Here is a 19,804-nt window from a genome sequence, read left to right as displayed (position 1 = left end):
AGAGCTGGTCTTGATGATGGAGAAGATAGAGACTAGAGAGAGTTTACCAGAGAGCTGGTCTTGATGATGGAGAAGATAGAGACTAGAGAGAGTTTACCAGAGAGCTGGTCTTGATGATGAAGAAGATAGAGACTAGAGAGAGTTTACCAGAGAGCTGGTCTTGATGATGGAGAAGATAGAGACTAGAGAGAGTTTACCAGAGAGCTGGTCTTGATGATGGAGAAGATAGAGACTAGAGAGAGTTTACCAGAGAGCTGGTCTTGATGATGGAGAAGATAGAGACTAGGTCCTGTGAGCTGGTCAGTTGGAGAAGATAGGCGACTTGTAACGTTTACCAGAGTAGTGGTCTTGATGATGGAGAAGACCACCCATAGAGCTAGAATGTATGCACAGATGACTGTAAGTCGCTGGTTTGATGATGGAAAGATAGAGACTAAATGGCATATATTATTATATTATTATAAGATAGAGACTAGAGAGAGTTTACCAGAGAGCTGGTCTTGATGATGGAGAAGATGGGGTGGTCCTGAGAGCTGGTTTGATGATGGAGAGATAGAGACTAGAGAGAGTTTACCAGAGAGCTGGTCTTTGATGATGGAGAAGATAGAGACTAGAATGTTTACCAGAGATGACTGATGATGGAGAAGATAGAGACTAGAGGATAAAAGCGTCTGCTAAATGGCATATATTATTATATTATTATAAGATAGAGACTAGAGGTAGTTTACCAGAGAGCTGGTCTTGATGATGGAGAAGATAGAGACTAGAGAGAGTTTACCAGAGAGCTGGTCTTGATGATGGAGAAGATAGAGACTAGAGAGAGTTTACCAGAGAGCTGGTCTTGATGATGGAGAAGATAGAGACTAGAGAGAGTTTACCAGAGAGCTGGTCTTGATGATGGAGAAGATAGAGACTAGAGAGGGTTTACCAGAGAGCTGGTCTTGATGATGGAGAAGATAGAGACTAGAGAGAGTTTACCAGAGAGCTGGTCTTGATGATGGAGAAGATAGAGACTAGAGAGAGTTTACCAGAGAGCTGGTCTTGATGATGGAGAAGATAGAGACTAGAGATAGTTTACCAGAGAGCTGGTCTTGATGATGGAGAAGATAGAGACTAGAGAGAGTTTACCAGAGAACTGGTCTTGATGATGGAGAAGATAGAGACTAGAGAGAGTTTACCAGAGAGCTGGTCTTGATGATGGAGAAGATAGAGACTAGAGAGAGTTTACCAGAGAGCTGGTCTTGATGATGGAGAAGATAGAGACTAGAGAGAGTTTACCAGAGAGCTGGTCTTGATGATGGAGAAGATAGAGACTAGAGATAGTTTACCATAGAGCTGGTCTTGATGATGGAGAAGATAGAGACTAGAGAGGGTTTACCAGAGAGCTGGTCTTGATGATGGAGAAGATAGAGACTAGAGATAGTTTACCAGAGAGCTGGTCTTGATGATGGAGAAGATACTGCTGAGGATGCCAGAACAGATGAGGAGCTCTTTCTGCTGTCTCAGGTGGAGGTGGATGTGATGTAGAACTACAGGAAGCAAGATCCTACGAGACTCTGAGAGAGAGAGAGATACACGGAGAGAGAGAATGTACCTATAATTGACCGACACAACAGTTTTTGATAAAAAAATAAAATAACATAAAAATTCTCCCCAAATGGTTGTTTACAGTCTTGTCCCATCAATGCAACTCCCCCCTACAGACTCAGGAGAGGCGAAGGTCAAGAGCTATACGTCCTCCTAAACACGGCCCTGCCAAGCCGCATTGCCTCTTGACACAGTGCACGCTTAACCCGGAAGCCAGCCGCACCAATGTGTCAGAGGAAACACTGTCCAGCTGGCGTGCAGGCGCCCGGCCTGCCACAAGGAGTTGCTAGAGGGCGATGGGACAAGGAAATCCCGGTCGGCCAAACCCTCCCCTAACCCAGACCATGCTGGGCCAAACCCTCCCCTAACCCGGACAATGCTGGGTCAAACCCTCCCCTAACCCGGACGATGCTGGGCCAAACCCTCCCCTAACCCGGACGATGCTGGGCCAAACCCTCCCCTAACCCGGACGATGCTGGGCCAAACCCTCCCCTAACCCAGACCATGCTGGGCCAAACCCTCCCCTAACCCGGACGATGCTGGGCCAAACCCTCCCCCTAACCCGGACGATGTTGGACCAAACCCTCCCCTAACCCGGACGATGCTGGGCCAAACCCTCCCCTAACCCGGACGATGCTGAGCCAATTGTGCGCCGCCTCATGGGTCTCCCAACACGGCCGGCTGTGACACAGCCTAGGATCGAACCAAGGTCTGTAGTGACGACTTAGACAGCTGCGCCACTCGGGAGGCCCAACCTATACCACAGTTAACGATACATTCTGTATTTCATCCATTCACATCCAAGTAGATCTTTTTACTTACCTATTATAAGTAAAACAACCCGAAACTCTGAACAAAAAAACCTGGTGTAATGCATCAAAATGGTCATCAGCCTGAGTGTTTATAATGTCATCTAAATAAATACCTGGGAAAGAGAAGAGGCGGCTGTCGACGGTGCGAGCGATGGACTGCAGTTTGACCACGTCCATGGACTGTCCGATGTGTACGGTACTTGGCATACTGCCCAGCGTGCCCCGTACGAACTCTGCCACTTCCTGGACTGTAAACATCTGAAGCAGTTCGTCAAAGATAGCCGGGAACGAGTTCAATAGCGCCGCCTAGTGGTGGGGGAGAAACAGAGGGAGGCTGAGAGATGGGGAGAGAGTGACCAGCTCCATACTCCACACTGGACCAATGGCTCAGGGATGTGGTGTGGGTGATTTTGGGGGTGTGAGACAGACAGCCAGGAGCAACAAACTAATCGAAATGGAAGGATAACCTGTCAAAAATCAGAAATGTCCCATTCATAGATTTTTGACATTTCTCGTTCATATTGATCCTATTGCACCTAGGTACCATGAATCAACCTATGGCCCAACAGTCCAAATGACACAAAGACAGTCCTGGAAAAGTTGTGAGGATCTACAAGGATCTCCAGGCATCACAGAGTCATAACACAGAGTCATTACACAAAGTCATTACACAGAGTCATTACACAGAGTCATGGCTCGTGGGAAGACATGACATGATGATGCAAGATTAGGAAAAGAGTTTGTCAGGTTAAACAAATCACAGGAGGCAAACCAAATACATTTACAAGGTTTCATTCTGTTTGGATTTGTGAAATGGTTGGGAGATTGGTTGGTGAGTTGTTTGGGAGATTGGTTGGTGAGTTGTTTGGGAGATTGGTTGGTGAGTTGGTTGGGAGATTGGTTGGTGAGTTGGTTGGGAGATTGGTTGGTGAGTTGTTTGAGGGGTTGATTGTAAAAGGGGTTGGTTATTTGGGAATGGGTAGGAGGATTGGTTGATTTTAAAAGGGGTTGGTCATTTGGGAAGGGGTAGGTGGATTGGTTGAGAGGAGGTAGGAGCAATGTTCCCTCTAAAGTTTCTGGGCACTGAGCAAATTTCAGGTCTGCTGAGTGCAAATTTGAACATTGTACCAGAGTGGCCTACCATAAAAAACAACGGCGAAAATGCATCCCATAACATTTTAACATGGACATAGCTGTTCTATCACTCAGCCTACAGTAGCAGCCAATGAGTGGTGTTCAATGTAGACCAATGTAGCCGTTTTTTTCAAAAGTCTCATAGAATGTCTACATTGAACACCACTCATTGGCTGCGGTGTCTGACCATGTTGTTGTGTTGTTCGATGAAAGAAACCCTTTTACAAAATAAAATGCATCATTATTCCCATACCATTACTCCAGAGAATCAGACAAATACCCTCTGCCTATTGGCTACTTAGCTTATCCAATCTGGTCTCAAAATACAACACTGCCCCTTTAAGACAAAAAAAAGCTCTTTACCTGTCTCACTTTTCTTTTTTTAGATGGCTAGAAATGCACTCGTTCTGTGCTCTCATAGGAAGCAACCACTCCCAACCCCCCATTGTTGACCAGAAATTATCTATAACTGGGCTAATAATTCACTAACTAGCAACGGATTTGAACAAATGTGCACACGTGGCTACATGCAGCTCTCCCTTTGATCTCAAAACAAGCGCATCTGCTGTAAACACAGTCCAGTTCAAAGTGAATGCTGTAAACACAGTCCAGTTCAAAGTGAATGCTGTAAACACAGTCCAGTTCAAAGTGAATGCTGTAAACACAGTCCAGTTCAAAGTGAATGCTGTAAACACAGTCCAGTTCAAAGTGAATGCTGTAAACACAGTCCAGTTCAAAGTGAATGCTGTAAACACAGTCCAGTTCAAAGTGAATGGCAGAGATCCATACTGTGGTTCCCCCTTTAAAAGTTGCGTCGTACTGCGGCACACCTTGTGGGCTGCTGCAGCATTCTATGGCACGTCATTTAATTGTCAGACATTTTTTACGTTAATGCGAGTTAGTGCTAGTTTGACCACCAGAAGGCAACTTAGAGAAGCATTTGATAGTCTCCCATATATGGCATTACTAGAGAATTTAAAACCTTTTTTGTTGTAACATAGTACATGGAATCGATTTTAAGAAAATTGGCATAATTAATTTGATTAATAATATGGTGTTTCTTTTCCGAGAGAAACACAAAACCGAACCCTCAGGGGTTTCTGTTAGGATGGAATGGAAAATATTGCGTTGTACAACGTGACGGTCTGGAGTAGGCTACAGTATAAGAGGATTGGAGGATTCTAAATTAATATCTAAGGGGCATAACATTTCCATACCCTAATTGTAGTGAAACCAATACTCATTTGAGGATATTGCTGTAACTCAGTGATATTTATTCCCACATTAATTCGCTATGGATCCATAACTAAATAAAAATTAGCATTTTGAAAGAGTATTTTTTATCATTATTTTATTAATGAAAGCATAAAGATGCCATTCTAAGTTACATTGTTTTAGTATGAAATGTGCAGACTGGCACTAAGAACAGAACAACGGGAACGTTTCCCTTGTCAGCGTCATTATTAGTGCAATGCCCCTTAAATATTTTGGAGAATCATGTCAAATGAGCGAGAATGTCACGCCCTGACCTTAGAGATCCTTTGCATGTCTCTATGTGGTTTGGTCAGGGTGTGATTTGGGTTGGGTATTGTGTACTACAGTAGGGTCAGGGTGTGATTTGGGTTGGGTATTGTGTACTACAGTAGGGTCAGGGTGTGATTTGGGTTGGGTATTGTGTACTACAGTAGGGTCAGGGTGTGATTTGGGTTGGGTGTTGTGTACTACAGTAGGGTCAGGGTGTGATTTGGGTTGGGTATTGTGTACTACAGTAGGATCAGGGTGTGATTTGGGTTGGGTATTGTGTACTACAGTAGGGTCAGGGTGTGATTTGGGTTGGGTATTGTGTACTACAGTAGGGTCAGGGTGTGATTTGGGTTGGGTATTGTGTACTACAGTAGGGTCAGTAGGGTCAGGTGTGATCTGGGTTGGGTATTGTGTACTACAGTAGGGTCAGGGTGTGATTTGGGTTGGGTATTGTGTACTACAGTAGGGTCAGGGTGTGATTTGGGTTGGGTATTGTGTACTACAGTAGGGTCAGGGTGTGATTTGGGTTGGGTATTGTGTACTACAGTAGGGTCATTTGGGTGTGATTTGGGTTGGGGGTCAGGGTGTGATTTGGGTTGGGTATTGTGTACTAGGGTCAGTAGGGTCAGGGGTGTGATTTGGGTTGGGTATTGTGTACTACAGTAGGGTCAGGGTGTGATTTGGGTTGGGTATTGTGTACTACAGTAGGGTCAGGGTGTGATTTGGGTTGGGTGTTGTGGGTCAGGGTGTGATTTGGGTTGGGTATTGTGTACTACAGTAGGGTCAGGGTGTGATTTGGGGGTGTGATTTGGGTTGGGTATTGTGTACTACAGTAGGGTCAGGGTGTGATTTGGGTTGGGTATTGTGTACTACAGTAGGGTCAGGGTGTGATTTGGGTTGGGTTGTGTACTTGTGGGTACTACAGTAGGGTCAGGGTGTGATTTGGGTTGGGTGTTGTGTACTACAGTAGGGTCAGGGTGTGATTTGGGTTGGGTATTGTGTACTACAGTAGGGTCAGGGTGTGATTTGGGTTGGGTATTGTGTACTACAGTAGGGTCAGGGTGTGATTTGGGTTGGGTATTGTGTACTACAGTAGGGTCAGGGTGTGATTTGGGTTGGGTACTTGGGTCAGGGTGTGATTTGGGTTGGGTATTGTACAGTAGGGTCAGGGTGTGATTTGGGTTGGGTGTTGTGTACTACAGTAGGGTCAGGGTGGGTGATTTGGGTTGGGTGTTGTGTACTACAGTAGGGTCAGGGTGTGATTTGGGTTGGGTATTGTGTACTACAGTAGGGTCAGGGTGTGATTTTGGTTGGGTATTGTGTACTACAGTAGGGTCAGGGTGTGATTTGGGTTGGGTATTGTGTACTACAGTAGGGTCAGGGTGTGATTTGGGTTGGGTATTGTGTACTACAGTAGGGTCAGGGTGTGATTTGGGTTGGGTATTGTGTACTACAGTAGGGTCAGGGTGTGATTTGGGTTGGGTATTGTGTACTACAGTAGGGTCAGGGTGTGATTTGGGTTGGGTATTGTGTACTACAGTAGGGTCAGTGTGATTTGGGTTGGGTATTGTGTACAGGGTGTGATTTGGGTTGGGTATTGTGTACTACAGTAGGGTCAGGGTGTGATTTGGGTTGGGTATTGTGTACTACAGTAGGGTCAGGGTGTGATTTGGGTTGGGTATTGTGTACTACAGTAGGGTCAGGGTGTGATTTGGGTTGGGTAGGTAGGGTCAGGGTGTGATTTGGGTTGGGTATTGTGTACTACAGTAGGGTCAGGGTGTGATTTGGGTTGGGTATTGTGTACTACAGTAGGGTCAGGGTGTGATTTGGGTTGGGTGTTGTGTACTACAGTAGGGTCAGGGTGTGATTTGGGTTGGGTGTTGTGTACTACAGTAGGGTCAGGGTGTGATTTGGGTTGGGTATTGTGTACTACAGTAGGGTCAGGGTGTGATTTGGGTTGGGTATTGTGTACTACAGTAGGGTCAGGGTGTGATTTGGGTTGGGTATTGTGTACTACAGTAGGGTCAGGGTGTGATTTGGGTTGGGTGTTGTGTACTACAGTAGGGTCAGGGTGTGATTTGGGTTGGGTATTGTGTACTACAGTAGGGTCAGGGTTTGATTTGGGTTGGGTATTGTGTACTACAGTAGGGTCAGGGTGTGATTTGGGTTGGGTATTGTGTACTACAGTAGGGTCAGGGTGTGATTTGGGTTGGGTATTGTGTACTACAGTAGGGTCAGGGTGTGATTTGGGTTGGGTATTGTGTACTACAGTAGGGTCAGGGTGTGATTTGGGTTGCGTATTGTGTACTACAGTAGGGTCAGGGTGTGATTTGGGTTGGGTATTGTGTACTACAGTAGGGTCAGGGTGTGATTTGGAGTGGTCTACATTACTACAGTAAGAGCAAAATAAATATAACAAAATAAACTAACAAAAACCTCAGTATAACAACAGTTTCAGTAAGTAACACTGAAGTTGTGCACAATTATCAGTTTCTATTTGGGTTTATGTCGCTCGTTCATTGTCAGTTAGAGACCCAGTAGGACCCAAAAGCATAATCAGTCCTCTAACTCCCCCTTGTGGTGGTCTGGAGCAATGAAGTAGTGACGCAGGGTACCGTACTAAACCACAAATTACCTCTAAGTCCCGCTGGGTAAACTCGCAAGTTTCAAAAGGAGGAACCACTGTATACACTACCCGGTCAAACGTTTTAGAACACCTACTCATTCAAAGTTTTTTTGTTTTTTTACTATTTTCAATATTGTAGAATAACAGGGAAGACATCATAACTATGAAATAGCAAATATGGAATCATGTAGTAACCAAAAAAGTGTTAAACATATCAAAATATATTTTCTATTTGAGATTCTTCAAAGTAGCCACCCTTTGCCTTGATGACAGCTTTGCACACTCTTAGCATTCTCTCAACCAGCTTCATGAGGTAGTCACCTGGAATGCATTTCAATTAACAGGTGTGCTTTGTTAATTTGTGGAATTTGAGCAAATCAGTTGTGTTGTGACAAGGTAGGGTTGGTATATAGAAGACAGCCCTATTTGGTAAAAGACCAAGTCCATATTATGGCAAGAACAGCTCAAATAAGCAAAGAGAAACGACGTGCTTCTCTGCGCCGACTGATATTTCTTCTACGCACAGCTTACAGGGCGGATGTTTGAGTATCTTGCTGTTTATAAAAGGGGTTGGTGGTTGGTTGGTAGGGAGGCTGGTTGGTTGGGAGGCTGGTTGGTTGGGAGGTTAGGAGGCTGGTTGGTTGGGAGGTTGGGAGGCTGGTTGGTAGGGAGGTTGGTTGGTAGGGAGGTTGGGAGGCTGGTTGGTAGTGAGGTTGGTTGGTTGGTAGGGAGGTTGGGAGGCTGGTTGGTTGGGAGGTTGGGAGGCTGGTTGGTTGGGAGGTTGGGAGGCTGGTTGGTGGTTGGTTGGTAGGGAGGTTGGGAGGCTGGTTGGTAGGGAGGTTGGGAGGCTGGTTGGTAGGGAGGTTGGTAGGGAGGTTGGGAGGCTGGTTGGTAGGGAGGTTGGTAGGGAGGTTGGGAGGCTGGTTGGTTGGGAGGTTGGGTGGTTGGTTGGTAGGGAGGTTGGGAGGCTGGTTGGTAGGGAGGTTGGGAGGCTGGTTGGTTGGGAGGTGCTTGATGCCAGAGTGGGCGGGCGGAACTTGACAGAGGACCCCCATTGTACCAGGGCTACAGCTACTTACTGAGAGAGGAGAGGGGCGAGGAGCGTTGGAGCTCCAGGCCTGAGTACAGCTGATGGGGCCTGGGGGCTGTCCCTGTCCAGGGGTAGGCTGGGGGACCTGAGGAGTCTGACCGGGGGGGACAGGACAGTCAGGGGACAGAGAGGGTCCCAGAGGAAGGGGACAGGAGAAGGAGGTAACATATGCAGTACACAAAGCAGGGGCAAAGGAGGCAGATAAAGAAGATAGAGACAATTAGACTAATTAAAGCAACTGAAATAATGTGGCAAAGGGATTCTAACTACCTTAGATTGTAAAGAAATTCAAATAGAAAAAGGATTCTACTAACTACTGTATATTTTAAAATGAACACTCATCAGCTGCAGAGCTGAAAAGAGAGTAAACAGTGAAGTCACGGAGCTGAAAAGAGAGTAAACAGTGAAGTCACAGAGCTGAAAAGAGAGTAAACAGTGAAGTCACGGAGCTGAAAAGAGAGTAAACAGTGAAGTCACGGAGCTGAAAAGAGAGTAAACAGTGAAGTCACAGAGCTGAAAAGAGAGTAAACAGTGAAGTCACAGAGCTGAAAAGAGAGTAAACAGTGAAGTCACGGAGGACGTATTGATGGTATAAATGGATAATGTTGTTGAATCTCAGAATCTTCACATCGACTCTCTTCACTTCCTGGTCCTGGTGGGAGAATGAAGTCGTCACACTTCGGCACAGTTCCAGATGGGAATAAAACAAACACACAATAAGCTATCTTGATATGGGGGGGGGGGCTGAACATTACAATGGTTAGCATATAAACAACAATTAGCCATGCCTAAGGCTACTGGCTATTACTATTACCATTCTATTATTACACTGGGGGTGGGGTCAGTGTAGGTCGGCAGTGGGCGGCAGGGTAGCCTAGTGGTTAGAGTGTTGGACTAGTAACCGAAAGGTTGCAAGTTCGAATCCCTGAGCTGACAAGGTACAAATCTGTCGTTCTGCCCCTGAACAGGCAGTTAACCCACTGTTCCCAGGCCGTCATTGAAAATAAGAATATGTTCTTAACTGACTTGCCTAGTTAAATAAAGCTAAAATAAAATAAAAACCCTGCTGTGTGTCAGAATGTTTAGACTTCTGGGGTGTACTACAGTAGGGTGTACTACAGTGGGGTGTACTACAGTGGGGTGTACTACAGTAGGGTGTACAGTAGGGTGTACACACTGACCTGTGTGAAAACGAGCGTCTCAGAGCCGCGGCTGTCCAGACTAAGGACAAAGCGGATGGACAGGAAGAGCTCCTGGATGCTGGCTCTGAACTGTTCTTCCTCCATACCACAGGTAGCACGGGAGTACAGGATCCGAGACTGGATAATAAACTTCAACAGGTACTCCAGAGCCTGGGTGGAGGAGATAAGGACATAGACGTGTTGGGTTGGATCGAAACCTCTCGCACGTCAACCTAACCTCTTCACCACTTGACCACGAGAACATCCTGAAGGTGCCAGGGTTAGATTTGGGCTCTTGATCTGGAAATCAAGATTCTAATAAACAACGTGCAAAAAGGGCACGACTTTCTTTATGTCGAAAATATTTCATTTTTATTACGATAAATATTAAATAGCATGTTGAGGTTTCAGTCTACTGTGATTTTTATCAGAAAAAAAAGAAAAAGCTGTGATCGTTTTTAAATAAATTAAACAATATTCAGTCAATCATGATAGTTTTCAGAGATAACGAATTGAGGAGGGCCAGAGACATCGACATAAGGACCAATGAGACATTGATGGAGACAGACAGGCTTTCTAAGGACAGTATGGTGGTACAAACAGTCATCCATCTTTCTTTTTAAATCATGTGGATAGAATCTATTATTTACACAGGAAACTTTTACATTGCATTGCATCATTTAAAAATATAAAGCCATGAGTAAGCTTTTATTCATATTTTATTCAACTAATTTACTGAGTAGTCCTTCTCGCCCAAACACACTCCATATTGACTATAGATTTTACACTGCACTGTGCTGGTATTTCAACTGTAATGTAATGATTTTTTCCCCGGACAATTTCTTTCGCTACCGGGAACAATCAAGAGCTTTTTTTCTGGTCACATACATGATCAAGGACATTTTTAGCACATCCCCCCCCCCCCTAACTCAAAACATATTCCCATGAGTTCTCCTACCCTCATGGCCTCCTGGATGTGGTTCTGTCTCACCACCTCTGCAGAACGGTCCATGTACCACTTCAGACAGCGGATCAACTCTCTGCACGAGACAAAGACGTTTCATCAAAACCAGCAAAAGTGAGGGGGTCTTGATTTTGTACAGTGCATTCAGAAAGTATTTTTCTGTCGTTCTGCCCCTGAACAGGCAGTTAACCCACTGTTCCTAGACCAGTTAACCCACTGTTCCTAGACCAGTTAACCCACTGTTCCTAGACCAGTTAACCCACTGTTCCTAGACCAGTTAACCCACTGTTCCTAGACCAGTTAACCCACTGTTCCTAGACCAGTTAACCCACTGTTCCTAGACCAGTTAACCCACTGTTCCTAGACCAGTTAACCCACTGTTCCTAGACCAGTTAAACCCACTGTTCCTAGACCAGTTAACCCACTGTTCCTAGACCAGTTAACCCACTGTTCCTAGACCAGTTAACCCACTGTTCCTAGACCAGTTAACCCACTGTTCCTAGACCAGTTAACCCACTGTTCCTAGACCAGTTAACCCACTGTTCCTAGACCAGTTAAACCCACTGTTCCTAGACCAGTTAAACCCACTGTTCCTAGACCAGTTAACCCACTGTTCCTAGACCAGTTAACCCACTGTTCCTAGACCAGTTAACCCCACTGTTCCTAGGCCGTCATTGAAAATAACAATTTGCTCTTAACTGACTTGCCGAGTTAAATAAAGGTAAAATAAAAATGAAATACCAGACGTTACAAAGGAAACTCACTTGTACGCCAGCGCTCCAGCAAAGTGCTTCTGGATGTAAGTGTCCATGACGGGGCAGAAGTGATAGTACTTACTGTCCCTGAGCAGATTAATGATGAACACCATAGTCTGTTAGGAGTCTTGACAATGGAGGACTGTAAGAATAACACCAGTAGGACTGTAAGAACAACACCAGTAGGACTGTAAGAACAACACCTGAGGAGAAGAGATAGTCAGTTAACCCACTCTTGACAATGGAGGACTGTAAGAACAACACCAGTAGGACTGTAAGAACAACACCTGAAAATAACAGATAGTCTGTCTAAGTCTTGACAATGGAGGACTTAAGAACAACACCAGTAGGACTGTAAGAACAACACCTGAGGAGAAGGAGATAGTCAGTTAGGAGTCTTGACAATGGAGGACTGTAAGAACAACACCAGTAGGACTGTAAGAACAACACCTGAGGAGAAGGAGATAGTCAGTTAGGAGTCTTGACAATGGAGGACTGTAAGAACAACACCAGTAGGACTGTAAGAACAACACCTGAGGAGAAGGAGATAGTCAGTTAGGAGTCTTGACAATGGAGGACTGTAAGAACAACACCAGTAGGACTGTAAGAACAACACCTGAGGAGAAGGAGATAGTCAGTTAGGAGTCTTGACAATGGAGGACTGTAAGAACAACACCAGTAGGACTGTAAGAACAACACCTGAGGAGAAGGAGATAGTCTGTTAGGAGTCTTGACAATGGAGGACTGTAAGAACAACACCTGAGGAGAAGGAGATAGTCAGTTAGGAGTCTTGACAATGGAGGACTGTAAGAATAACACCAGTAGGACTGTAAGAACAACACCTGAGGAGAAGGAGATAGTCAGTTAGGAGTCTTGACAATGGAGGACTGTAAGAATAACACCAGTAGGACTGTAAGAACAACACCAGTAGGACTGTAAGAACAACACCAGTAGGACTGTAAGAACAACACCTGAGGAGAAGGAGATAGTCAGTTAGGAGTCTTGACAATGGAGGACTGTAAGAACAACACCTGAGGAGAAGGAGATAGTCAGTTACTTGACAATGGAGGACTGAACAACACCAGTAGGACTGTAAGAACAACACCTGAGGAGAAGAGATAGTCAGTTAGGAGTCTTGACAATGGAGGACTGTAAGAACAACACCAGTAGGACTGTAAGAACAACACCTGAGGAGAAGGAGATAGTCTGTTAGTCTTGACAATGGAGGACTGTAAGAACAACACCTGAGGAGAAGGAGATAGTCAGTTAGGAGTCTTGACAATGGAGGACTGTAAGAACAACACCAGTAGGACTGTAAGAACAACACCTGAGGAGAAGGAGATAGTCTGTTAGGAGTCTTGACAATGGAGGACTGTAAGAACAACACCAGTAGGACTGTAAGAACAACACCAGTAGGACTGTAAGAACAACACCAGTAGGACTGTAAGAACAACACCTGAGGAGAAGGAGATAGTCAGTTAGGAGTCTTGACAATGGAGGACTGTAAGAACAACACCTGAGGAGAAGGAGATAGTCAGTTAGGAGTCTTGACAATGGAGGACTGTAAGAACAACACCAGTAGGACTGTAAGAACAACACCTGAGGAGAGAGAGATAGTCTGTTAGGAGTCTTGACAATGGAGGACTGTAAGAACAACACCAGTAGGACTGTAAGAACAACACCAGTAGGACTGTAAGAACAACACCAGTAGGACTGTAAGAACAACACCTGAGGAGAAGGAGAGAGAGATAGTCTGACTTGACAATGGAGGACTGTAAGAATAACACCAGTAGGACTGTAAGAACAACACCAGTAGGACTGTAAGAACAACACCAGTAGGACTGTAAGAACAACACCAGTAGGACTGTAAGAACAACACCAGTAGGACTGTAAGAACAACATCTGAGGAGAAGGAGAGATAGTCAGTCAGTTAGGAGTAGAGGTCGGAGTAGACTTCAAGGTAAGAGCCCTGGAATTAGGGGACAAACGGTTGTCGGACTTGTCACTTCAATGACATCACAGCTATTTTATAGCAAAAAAAACATTATATAAAATATAACAGAATATTTTTTCCAAATGAAGAAATGTTGCCAGTGTGAAGAGATGTGCATCTCGCTTCAGGAACAGTTATTGTCATTTGACGCGCTAAAGACAATTCTTTCAAGGTTTCAAAGTAAAAATCGGTCATCATTTTGATATACAGACTTTTGATTTAGTTTCTGTTCTTTGGAATTCTCTAAATGGATGAACAATTCCACGTGGAACCCTGCATGGTGCTGAGCCACGTCCTGGGCATCCGTTTGGTGAGTAGGCATTAATGGTTTAATGATTCCGATGAAAACGCGCTCTTTGTCTTTATCAAACGAACATTTTAGCATATTTTCAGTGTGGAACCTGTCTATTGTTTAGGGGGGGTTATAGCCTAGGCTAACCAGTTCTGAATGGCACTAGCAGCTCACAAAGTAGACTAATATAAGCAGACAAATATACGGGATACAATTATTCCAACATTTTAGCTAGTTGTTTTAACTTATATTTCCTTACTTCAACCAACTAGTACAATTTGAATATGTGATTTTAAAAAAAACTATCGTCATTTTGCAAGAAATGTACAGCAGCTTGTGTATCACATCAGTTAGAGGTTTTGTCCCACTATTTTTATTATAGGCATTTATTTCTGTAGGCCTTAGCAGTAGCTTGTGTGTTGCACTCAGCACACGTGTGTAGAGGGAGTGAGCGAGACGTGGTAGGGAAAGGGAATTTAGGGAGAAGAACGGTGTGATGCTTAGCTTGGTTTGTTGTTGTTGTTGTTGTTGTTGTTGTTGTGCCCTGCAAATGCAACGTGTACAAATGTAACACTGGAGCCTTTTAAAGAAAAACTTTTACAACAACAAAAATATTCAGGACAAGTCACAAAGCACCTCTGGTTAAACATGTGATCTCTGGTTAAACATGTGATCTCTGGTTAAACATGTGATCTCTGGTTAAACATGTGATCTCTGGTTAAACATGTGATCTCTGTTAAAACATGTGATCTCTAGTTAAACATGTGATCTCTGGTTAAACATGTGATCTCTGGTTAAACATGTGATCTCTGGTTAAACATGTGATCTCTAGTTAAACATGTGATCTCTAATTAAACATGTGATCTCTGGTTAAACATGTGATCTCTAGTTAAACATGTGATCTCTAGTTAAACATGTGATCTCTGGACGCCCATCACCAGGTTCAGTGAGTAACTCCACTCTGGGGTCCTTTCTATAGCTTATTACCAGGCTGAGATGAGGGTACACTGGGGTAAGCCAAACATGGCACCCTATTCCCTTAAAATAGTGCACTACTTTTGACCAGGCTTGTTGAGCCTCACAGAAGAGCCATGGTAAGTCCAAAAAGGCATCATATTCCCAATATGGACCACTACTTTTCTAGTCGAAGATAGTGCATTAATAGGGAATAGGGTGCCATTTTAAATGTACCCTGCCTCTTCTGTGAGCAGTGAGCCCACCCATCAATACAGACTGTTACTCTGAGCAGTGAGCCCACCCATCAATACAGACTGTTCCTCTGAGCAGTGAGCCCACCCATCAATACAAACTGTTCCTCTGAGCAGTGAGCCCACCCATCAATACAGACTGTTCCTCTGAGCAGTGAGCCCACCCATCAATACAGACTGTTTCTCTGAGCAGTGAGCCCACCCATCAATACAGACTGTTCCTCTGAGCAGTGAGCCCACCCATCAATACATACTGTTCCTCTGAGCAGTGAGCCCAACCATCAATACATACTGTTCCTCTGAGCAGTGAGCCCACCCATCAATACAGACTGTTCCTCTGAGCAGTGAGCCCACCCATCAATACATACTGTTCCTCTGAGCAGTGAGCCCAACCATCAATACATACTGTTCCTCTGAGCAGTGAGCCCACCCATGTGGCCCTGCAGAGGCAGCTGGCTGAGAGAGAGTTCCTAATAATCACTGGCTCTGGGCCAGCTGGGACACACTGACACCACCATATTCCCTATACAAGTGTAGGATCTTAATTTGGACCATTATTGTCGCAGCGAAATAATCCTGCTGCGACAGAATTTGAACGTTTGGTCCATAATGTTGCTTGATCGGTGGTTAGGCTATTAGCTGGACAAAAGTAAAGCTACATGAAAAGTGTAGTAACAGTATGTTAGTAACAGTATGTTAGTAACAGTATGTCAGTAACAGTATGTTAGTAACAGTATGTTAGTAACAGTATGTTAGTAACAGTATGTCAGTAACAGTATGTTAGTAACAGTATGTCAGTAACAGTATGTCAGTAACAGTATGTTAGTAACAGTATGTTAGTAACAGTATGTCAGTAACAGTATGTCAGTAACAGTAACAGTATGTTAGTAACAGTATGTCAGTAACAGTATGTCAGTAACAGTATGTCAGTAACAGTATGTCAGTAACAGTATAACAGTATGTTAGTCAGTAACAGTATGTCAGTAACAGTATGTTAGTAACAGTATGTTAGTAACAGTATGTTAGTAACAGTATGTCAGTAACAGTATGTTAGTAACAGTATGTCAGTAACAGTATGTTAGTAACAGTATGTCAGTAACAGTATGTTAGTAACAGTATGTTAGTAACAGTATGTTAGTAACAGTATGTAACAGTATGTTAGTAACAGTATGTCAGTAACAGTATGTTAGTAACAGTATGTCAGTAACAGTATGTTAGTAACAGTATGTCAGTAACAGTATGTTAACAGTATGTTAGTAACAGTAACAGTATGTCAGTAAACAGTATGTTAGTAACAGTATGTCAGTAAACAGTATGTCAACAGTATGTCAGTAACAGTATGTCAGTAACAGTATGTTAGTAACAGTATGTTAGTAACAGTATGTCACTAACAGTATGTTAGTAACAGTATGTCACTAACAGTATGTCACTAACAGTATGTCACTAACAGTATGTTAGTGTGGGTTTTCAGTGAATGTATTTATGTCAAGCATTTCCTGCAGTGCCATGCGGTAGCAGGGATAAAAGTCTATGACTAGAATGGCTGGAGTCTTTGACAATTTTTAGGGTCTTCCTCTGACACCGCCTGGTATAGAGGTCCTGGAGGGCAGGAAGCTTGGCCCCGGTGATGTACCGTGCCGTACGCACTACCCTCTGTTGCACGATCCTACACATGTACAGTGCACTACTTTTTATTAGAGCCCTATGGAACCCTGGTCTAAAGTAGCGCACTACTTTTTACTAGAGCCCTATGGAACCCTGGTCTAAAGTAGCGCACTACTTTTTACTAGAGCCCTATGGAACCCTGGTCTAAAGTAGCGCACTACTTTTTACTAGAGCCCTATGGAACCCTGGTCTAAAGTAGCGCACTACTTTTTACTAGAGCCCTATGGAACCCTGGTCTAAAGTAGCGCACTACTTTTTATTAGAGCCCTATGGAACCCTGGTCTAAAGTAGCGCACTACTTTTTACTAGAGCCCTATGGAACCCTGGTCTAAAGTAGCGCACTACTTTTTACTAGAGCCCTATGGAACCCTGGTCTAAAGTAGCGCACTACTTTTTATTAGAGCCCTATGGAATCCTGGTCTAAAGTAGTGCACTACTTTTTACTAGAGCCCTATGGAACCCTGGTCTAAAGTAGCGCACTACTTTTTACTAGAGCCCTATGGAACCCTGGTCTAAAGTAGCGCACTACTTTTTATTAGAGCCCTATGGAATCCTGGTCTAAAGTAGTGCACTACTTTTTACTAGAGCCCTATGGAACCCTGGTCTAAAGTAGCACACTACTTTTTATTAGAGCCCTATGGAACCCTGGTCTAAAGTAGCGCACTACTTTTTACTAGAGCCCTATGGAACCCTGGTCTAAAGTAGCGCACTACTTTTTACTAGAGCCCTATGGAACCCTGGTCTAAAGTAGCGCACTACTTTTTACTAGAGCCCTATGGAACCCTGGTCTAAAGTAGCGCACTACTTTTTACTAGAGGAACCCTATGGAACCTTTTTACTGAGTTTAAAGTAGCGCACTACTTTTTACTAGAGCCCTATGGAACCCTGGTCTAAAGTAGAGCACTACTTTTTATTAGAGCCCTATGGAACCCTGGTCTAAAGTAGCGCACTACTTTTTATTAGAGCCCTATGGAACCCTGGTCTAAAGTAGTGCACTACTTTTTACTAGAGCCCTATGGAACCCTGGTCTAAAGTAGCGCAATACTTTTTACTAGAGCCCTATGGAACCCTGGTCTAAAGTAGCACACTACTTTTTACTAGAGCCCTATAGAACCCTGGTCTAAAGTAGTGCACTACTTTTTACTAGAGCCCTGTGAAACCCTGGTCTAAAGTAGTGCACTACGTAGGGTGCCATTTGAGACACAATATCCGTTATTACCGAGGAGGAGTAAGAGGCCGACTCAGGTCAGGTGATGCACGACACAGGTCAGGTGATGCACGACTCAGGTCAGGGTGATGCACGACACAGGTCAGGTGATGCATGACACAGGTCAGGTGATGCACGACACAGGTCAGGTGATGCACGACACAGGTCAGGTGATGCACGACACAGGTCAGGTGATGCACGACACAGGTCAGGTGATGCACGACACAGGTCAGGTGATGCACGACACAGGTCAGGTGATGCACGACACAGGTCAGGTGATGCACGACACAGGTCAGGTGATGCACGACACAGGTCAGGTCAGGACGACTCTGGAGGTGATCTGTAGCAACAGATGATCACTGTGCTGGACAGGAAGACGCCGAGAGTCGTGTCACGCAGGAATACACTCACCTAGCTCACAATAACGATCAGGGTCATGAGCGTGCTCAGAGACACACACACACACATTACGTAAAACATTACAGTCCATTTGAAGAGGTTTCTCACCAGTGACTGGAACACCAGGGGACCGTACTTGTCAGTGTTGTCATCCAGGATGGAAAACAGCGTGTCCAAGATGTCTTGAAGAAACTGTAAGATTGAACATGTGATTGTTGTTGTTTTGTTAGATCACCATAGATCGTGTAGATGGTAAAGGTTTATTAGTAAGTCTGTCTGACCTTGACGATCTCCTCTCCAGTGACGTGACGTAGTCTCCCCAGGATGTCCATCACTCTGTCAGGGTGGGCCTTCCACTTCAACAACGCAAGCAGGTCCACTAGGAATCAACAAACCGGAATCAGAAGCGGGATTGGAATCTAACAAAAATCTACATTAGATCAAGATCAACTTGGCTGACAAAATGGTGGGGAGAGGAGAGGAGAGGAGAGGAGAGGAGAGGGTAGGGTAGGGTAGGGTAGGAGAGGAGAGGAGAGCAGGGGAGGGGTGAGGAGAGGGTAGGGTAGTAGAGGAGAGGAGAGCAGGGGAGAGGAAAGGGTAGGGTAGGGTAGGGTAGGGTAGGAGAGGAGAGGTTAGGGTAGGGTAGGGTAGGGTAGGAGAGGAGAGTAGGGGAGGGGTGAGGAGAGGAGAGGGTAGGGTAGGAGAGGGTAGGAGAGGAGAGCAGGGGAGCGGTGAGGAGAGGAGAGGGTAGGGTAGGAGAGGGTAGGGTAGGAGAGGAGAGTAGGGGAGGGGTGAGGAGAGGAGAGGAGAGGAGAGGGAAAGAGGAGAGGACAGGGGAAAAGAGGAGAGGAGAGGAATAGATGGGAGGGGAGAGGGTAGGAGAGGAGAGGAGAGGAGAGGAGAAGAGAGAAGAGGAGAGGAGAGGAGAGGAAAAGAGAGGAGAGGACAGGGGAAAAGAGGAGAGGAGAGGAGAGGAGAAGAGAGGAGAGGACAGGGGAAAAGAGGAGAGGAGAGAAGAAGAGAGGAGAGGAGAAGAGAGGAGAAGAGAGGACAGGGGAAAAGAGGAGAGGAGAGGAGAAGAGAGGAGAAGAGAGGAGAAGAGAGGAGAGGAATAGATGGGAGGGGAGAGGGTAGGAGAGGAGAGCAGGGGAGGGGAGATGAGAGGGGAGGAGAAGAGACCTACCATTCTGTGTGAGCTTGGTTCAGGAGAAGAGACCTACCATTCTGTGTGAGCTTGGTGGAGGAGAAGAGACCTACCATTCTGTGTGAGCTTGGTGGAGGAGAAGAGACCTACCATTCTGTGTGAGCTTGGTGGAGGAGAAGAGACCTACCATTCTGTGTGAGCTTGGTGGAGGAGAAGAGACCTA

At 45.0% G+C, this 19,804-nt stretch overlaps 1 protein-coding gene across 9 annotated transcripts in view; it reads right to left on the bottom strand.

The window, feature by feature from the left end:
- LOC124004047 (dedicator of cytokinesis protein 3-like) overlaps positions 1-19,804 on the bottom strand; it is a 465,878-nt gene that overhangs the window by 80,785 nt on the left and 365,289 nt on the right. For 6 of the 9 annotated variants that reach the window (XM_046312789.1, XM_046312790.1, XM_046312794.1 and 3 more), the window contains exons 19-26: positions 18,719-18,816; positions 18,546-18,629; positions 11,683-11,783; positions 10,913-10,994; positions 9,955-10,125; positions 8,763-8,867; positions 2,513-2,705; positions 1,429-1,556 (exon numbers count right to left, since the gene is read on the bottom strand). In XM_046312789.1, the coding sequence (XP_046168745.1) occupies positions 1,429-1,556; positions 2,513-2,705; positions 8,763-8,867; positions 9,955-10,125; positions 10,913-10,994; positions 11,683-11,783; positions 18,546-18,629; positions 18,719-18,816 (962 nt within the window). The remainder of the gene's footprint in view (positions 1-1,428; positions 1,557-2,512; positions 2,706-8,762; positions 8,868-9,954; positions 10,126-10,912; positions 10,995-11,682; positions 11,784-18,545; positions 18,630-18,718; positions 18,817-19,804) is intronic. The other 3 variants (XM_046312793.1, XM_046312797.1, XM_046312795.1) reach the window with 1 other exon arrangement.

This window comes from Oncorhynchus gorbuscha, linkage group LG18 (assembly GCF_021184085.1).
Source record: "Oncorhynchus gorbuscha isolate QuinsamMale2020 ecotype Even-year linkage group LG18, OgorEven_v1.0, whole genome shotgun sequence".
NCBI classification, from domain to species: Eukaryota; Metazoa; Chordata; class Actinopteri; order Salmoniformes; family Salmonidae; genus Oncorhynchus; species Oncorhynchus gorbuscha.
The sequence above is the reverse complement of the archived record's forward strand: the minus strand, read 5'-3'. Positions and strand labels throughout refer to the sequence as shown.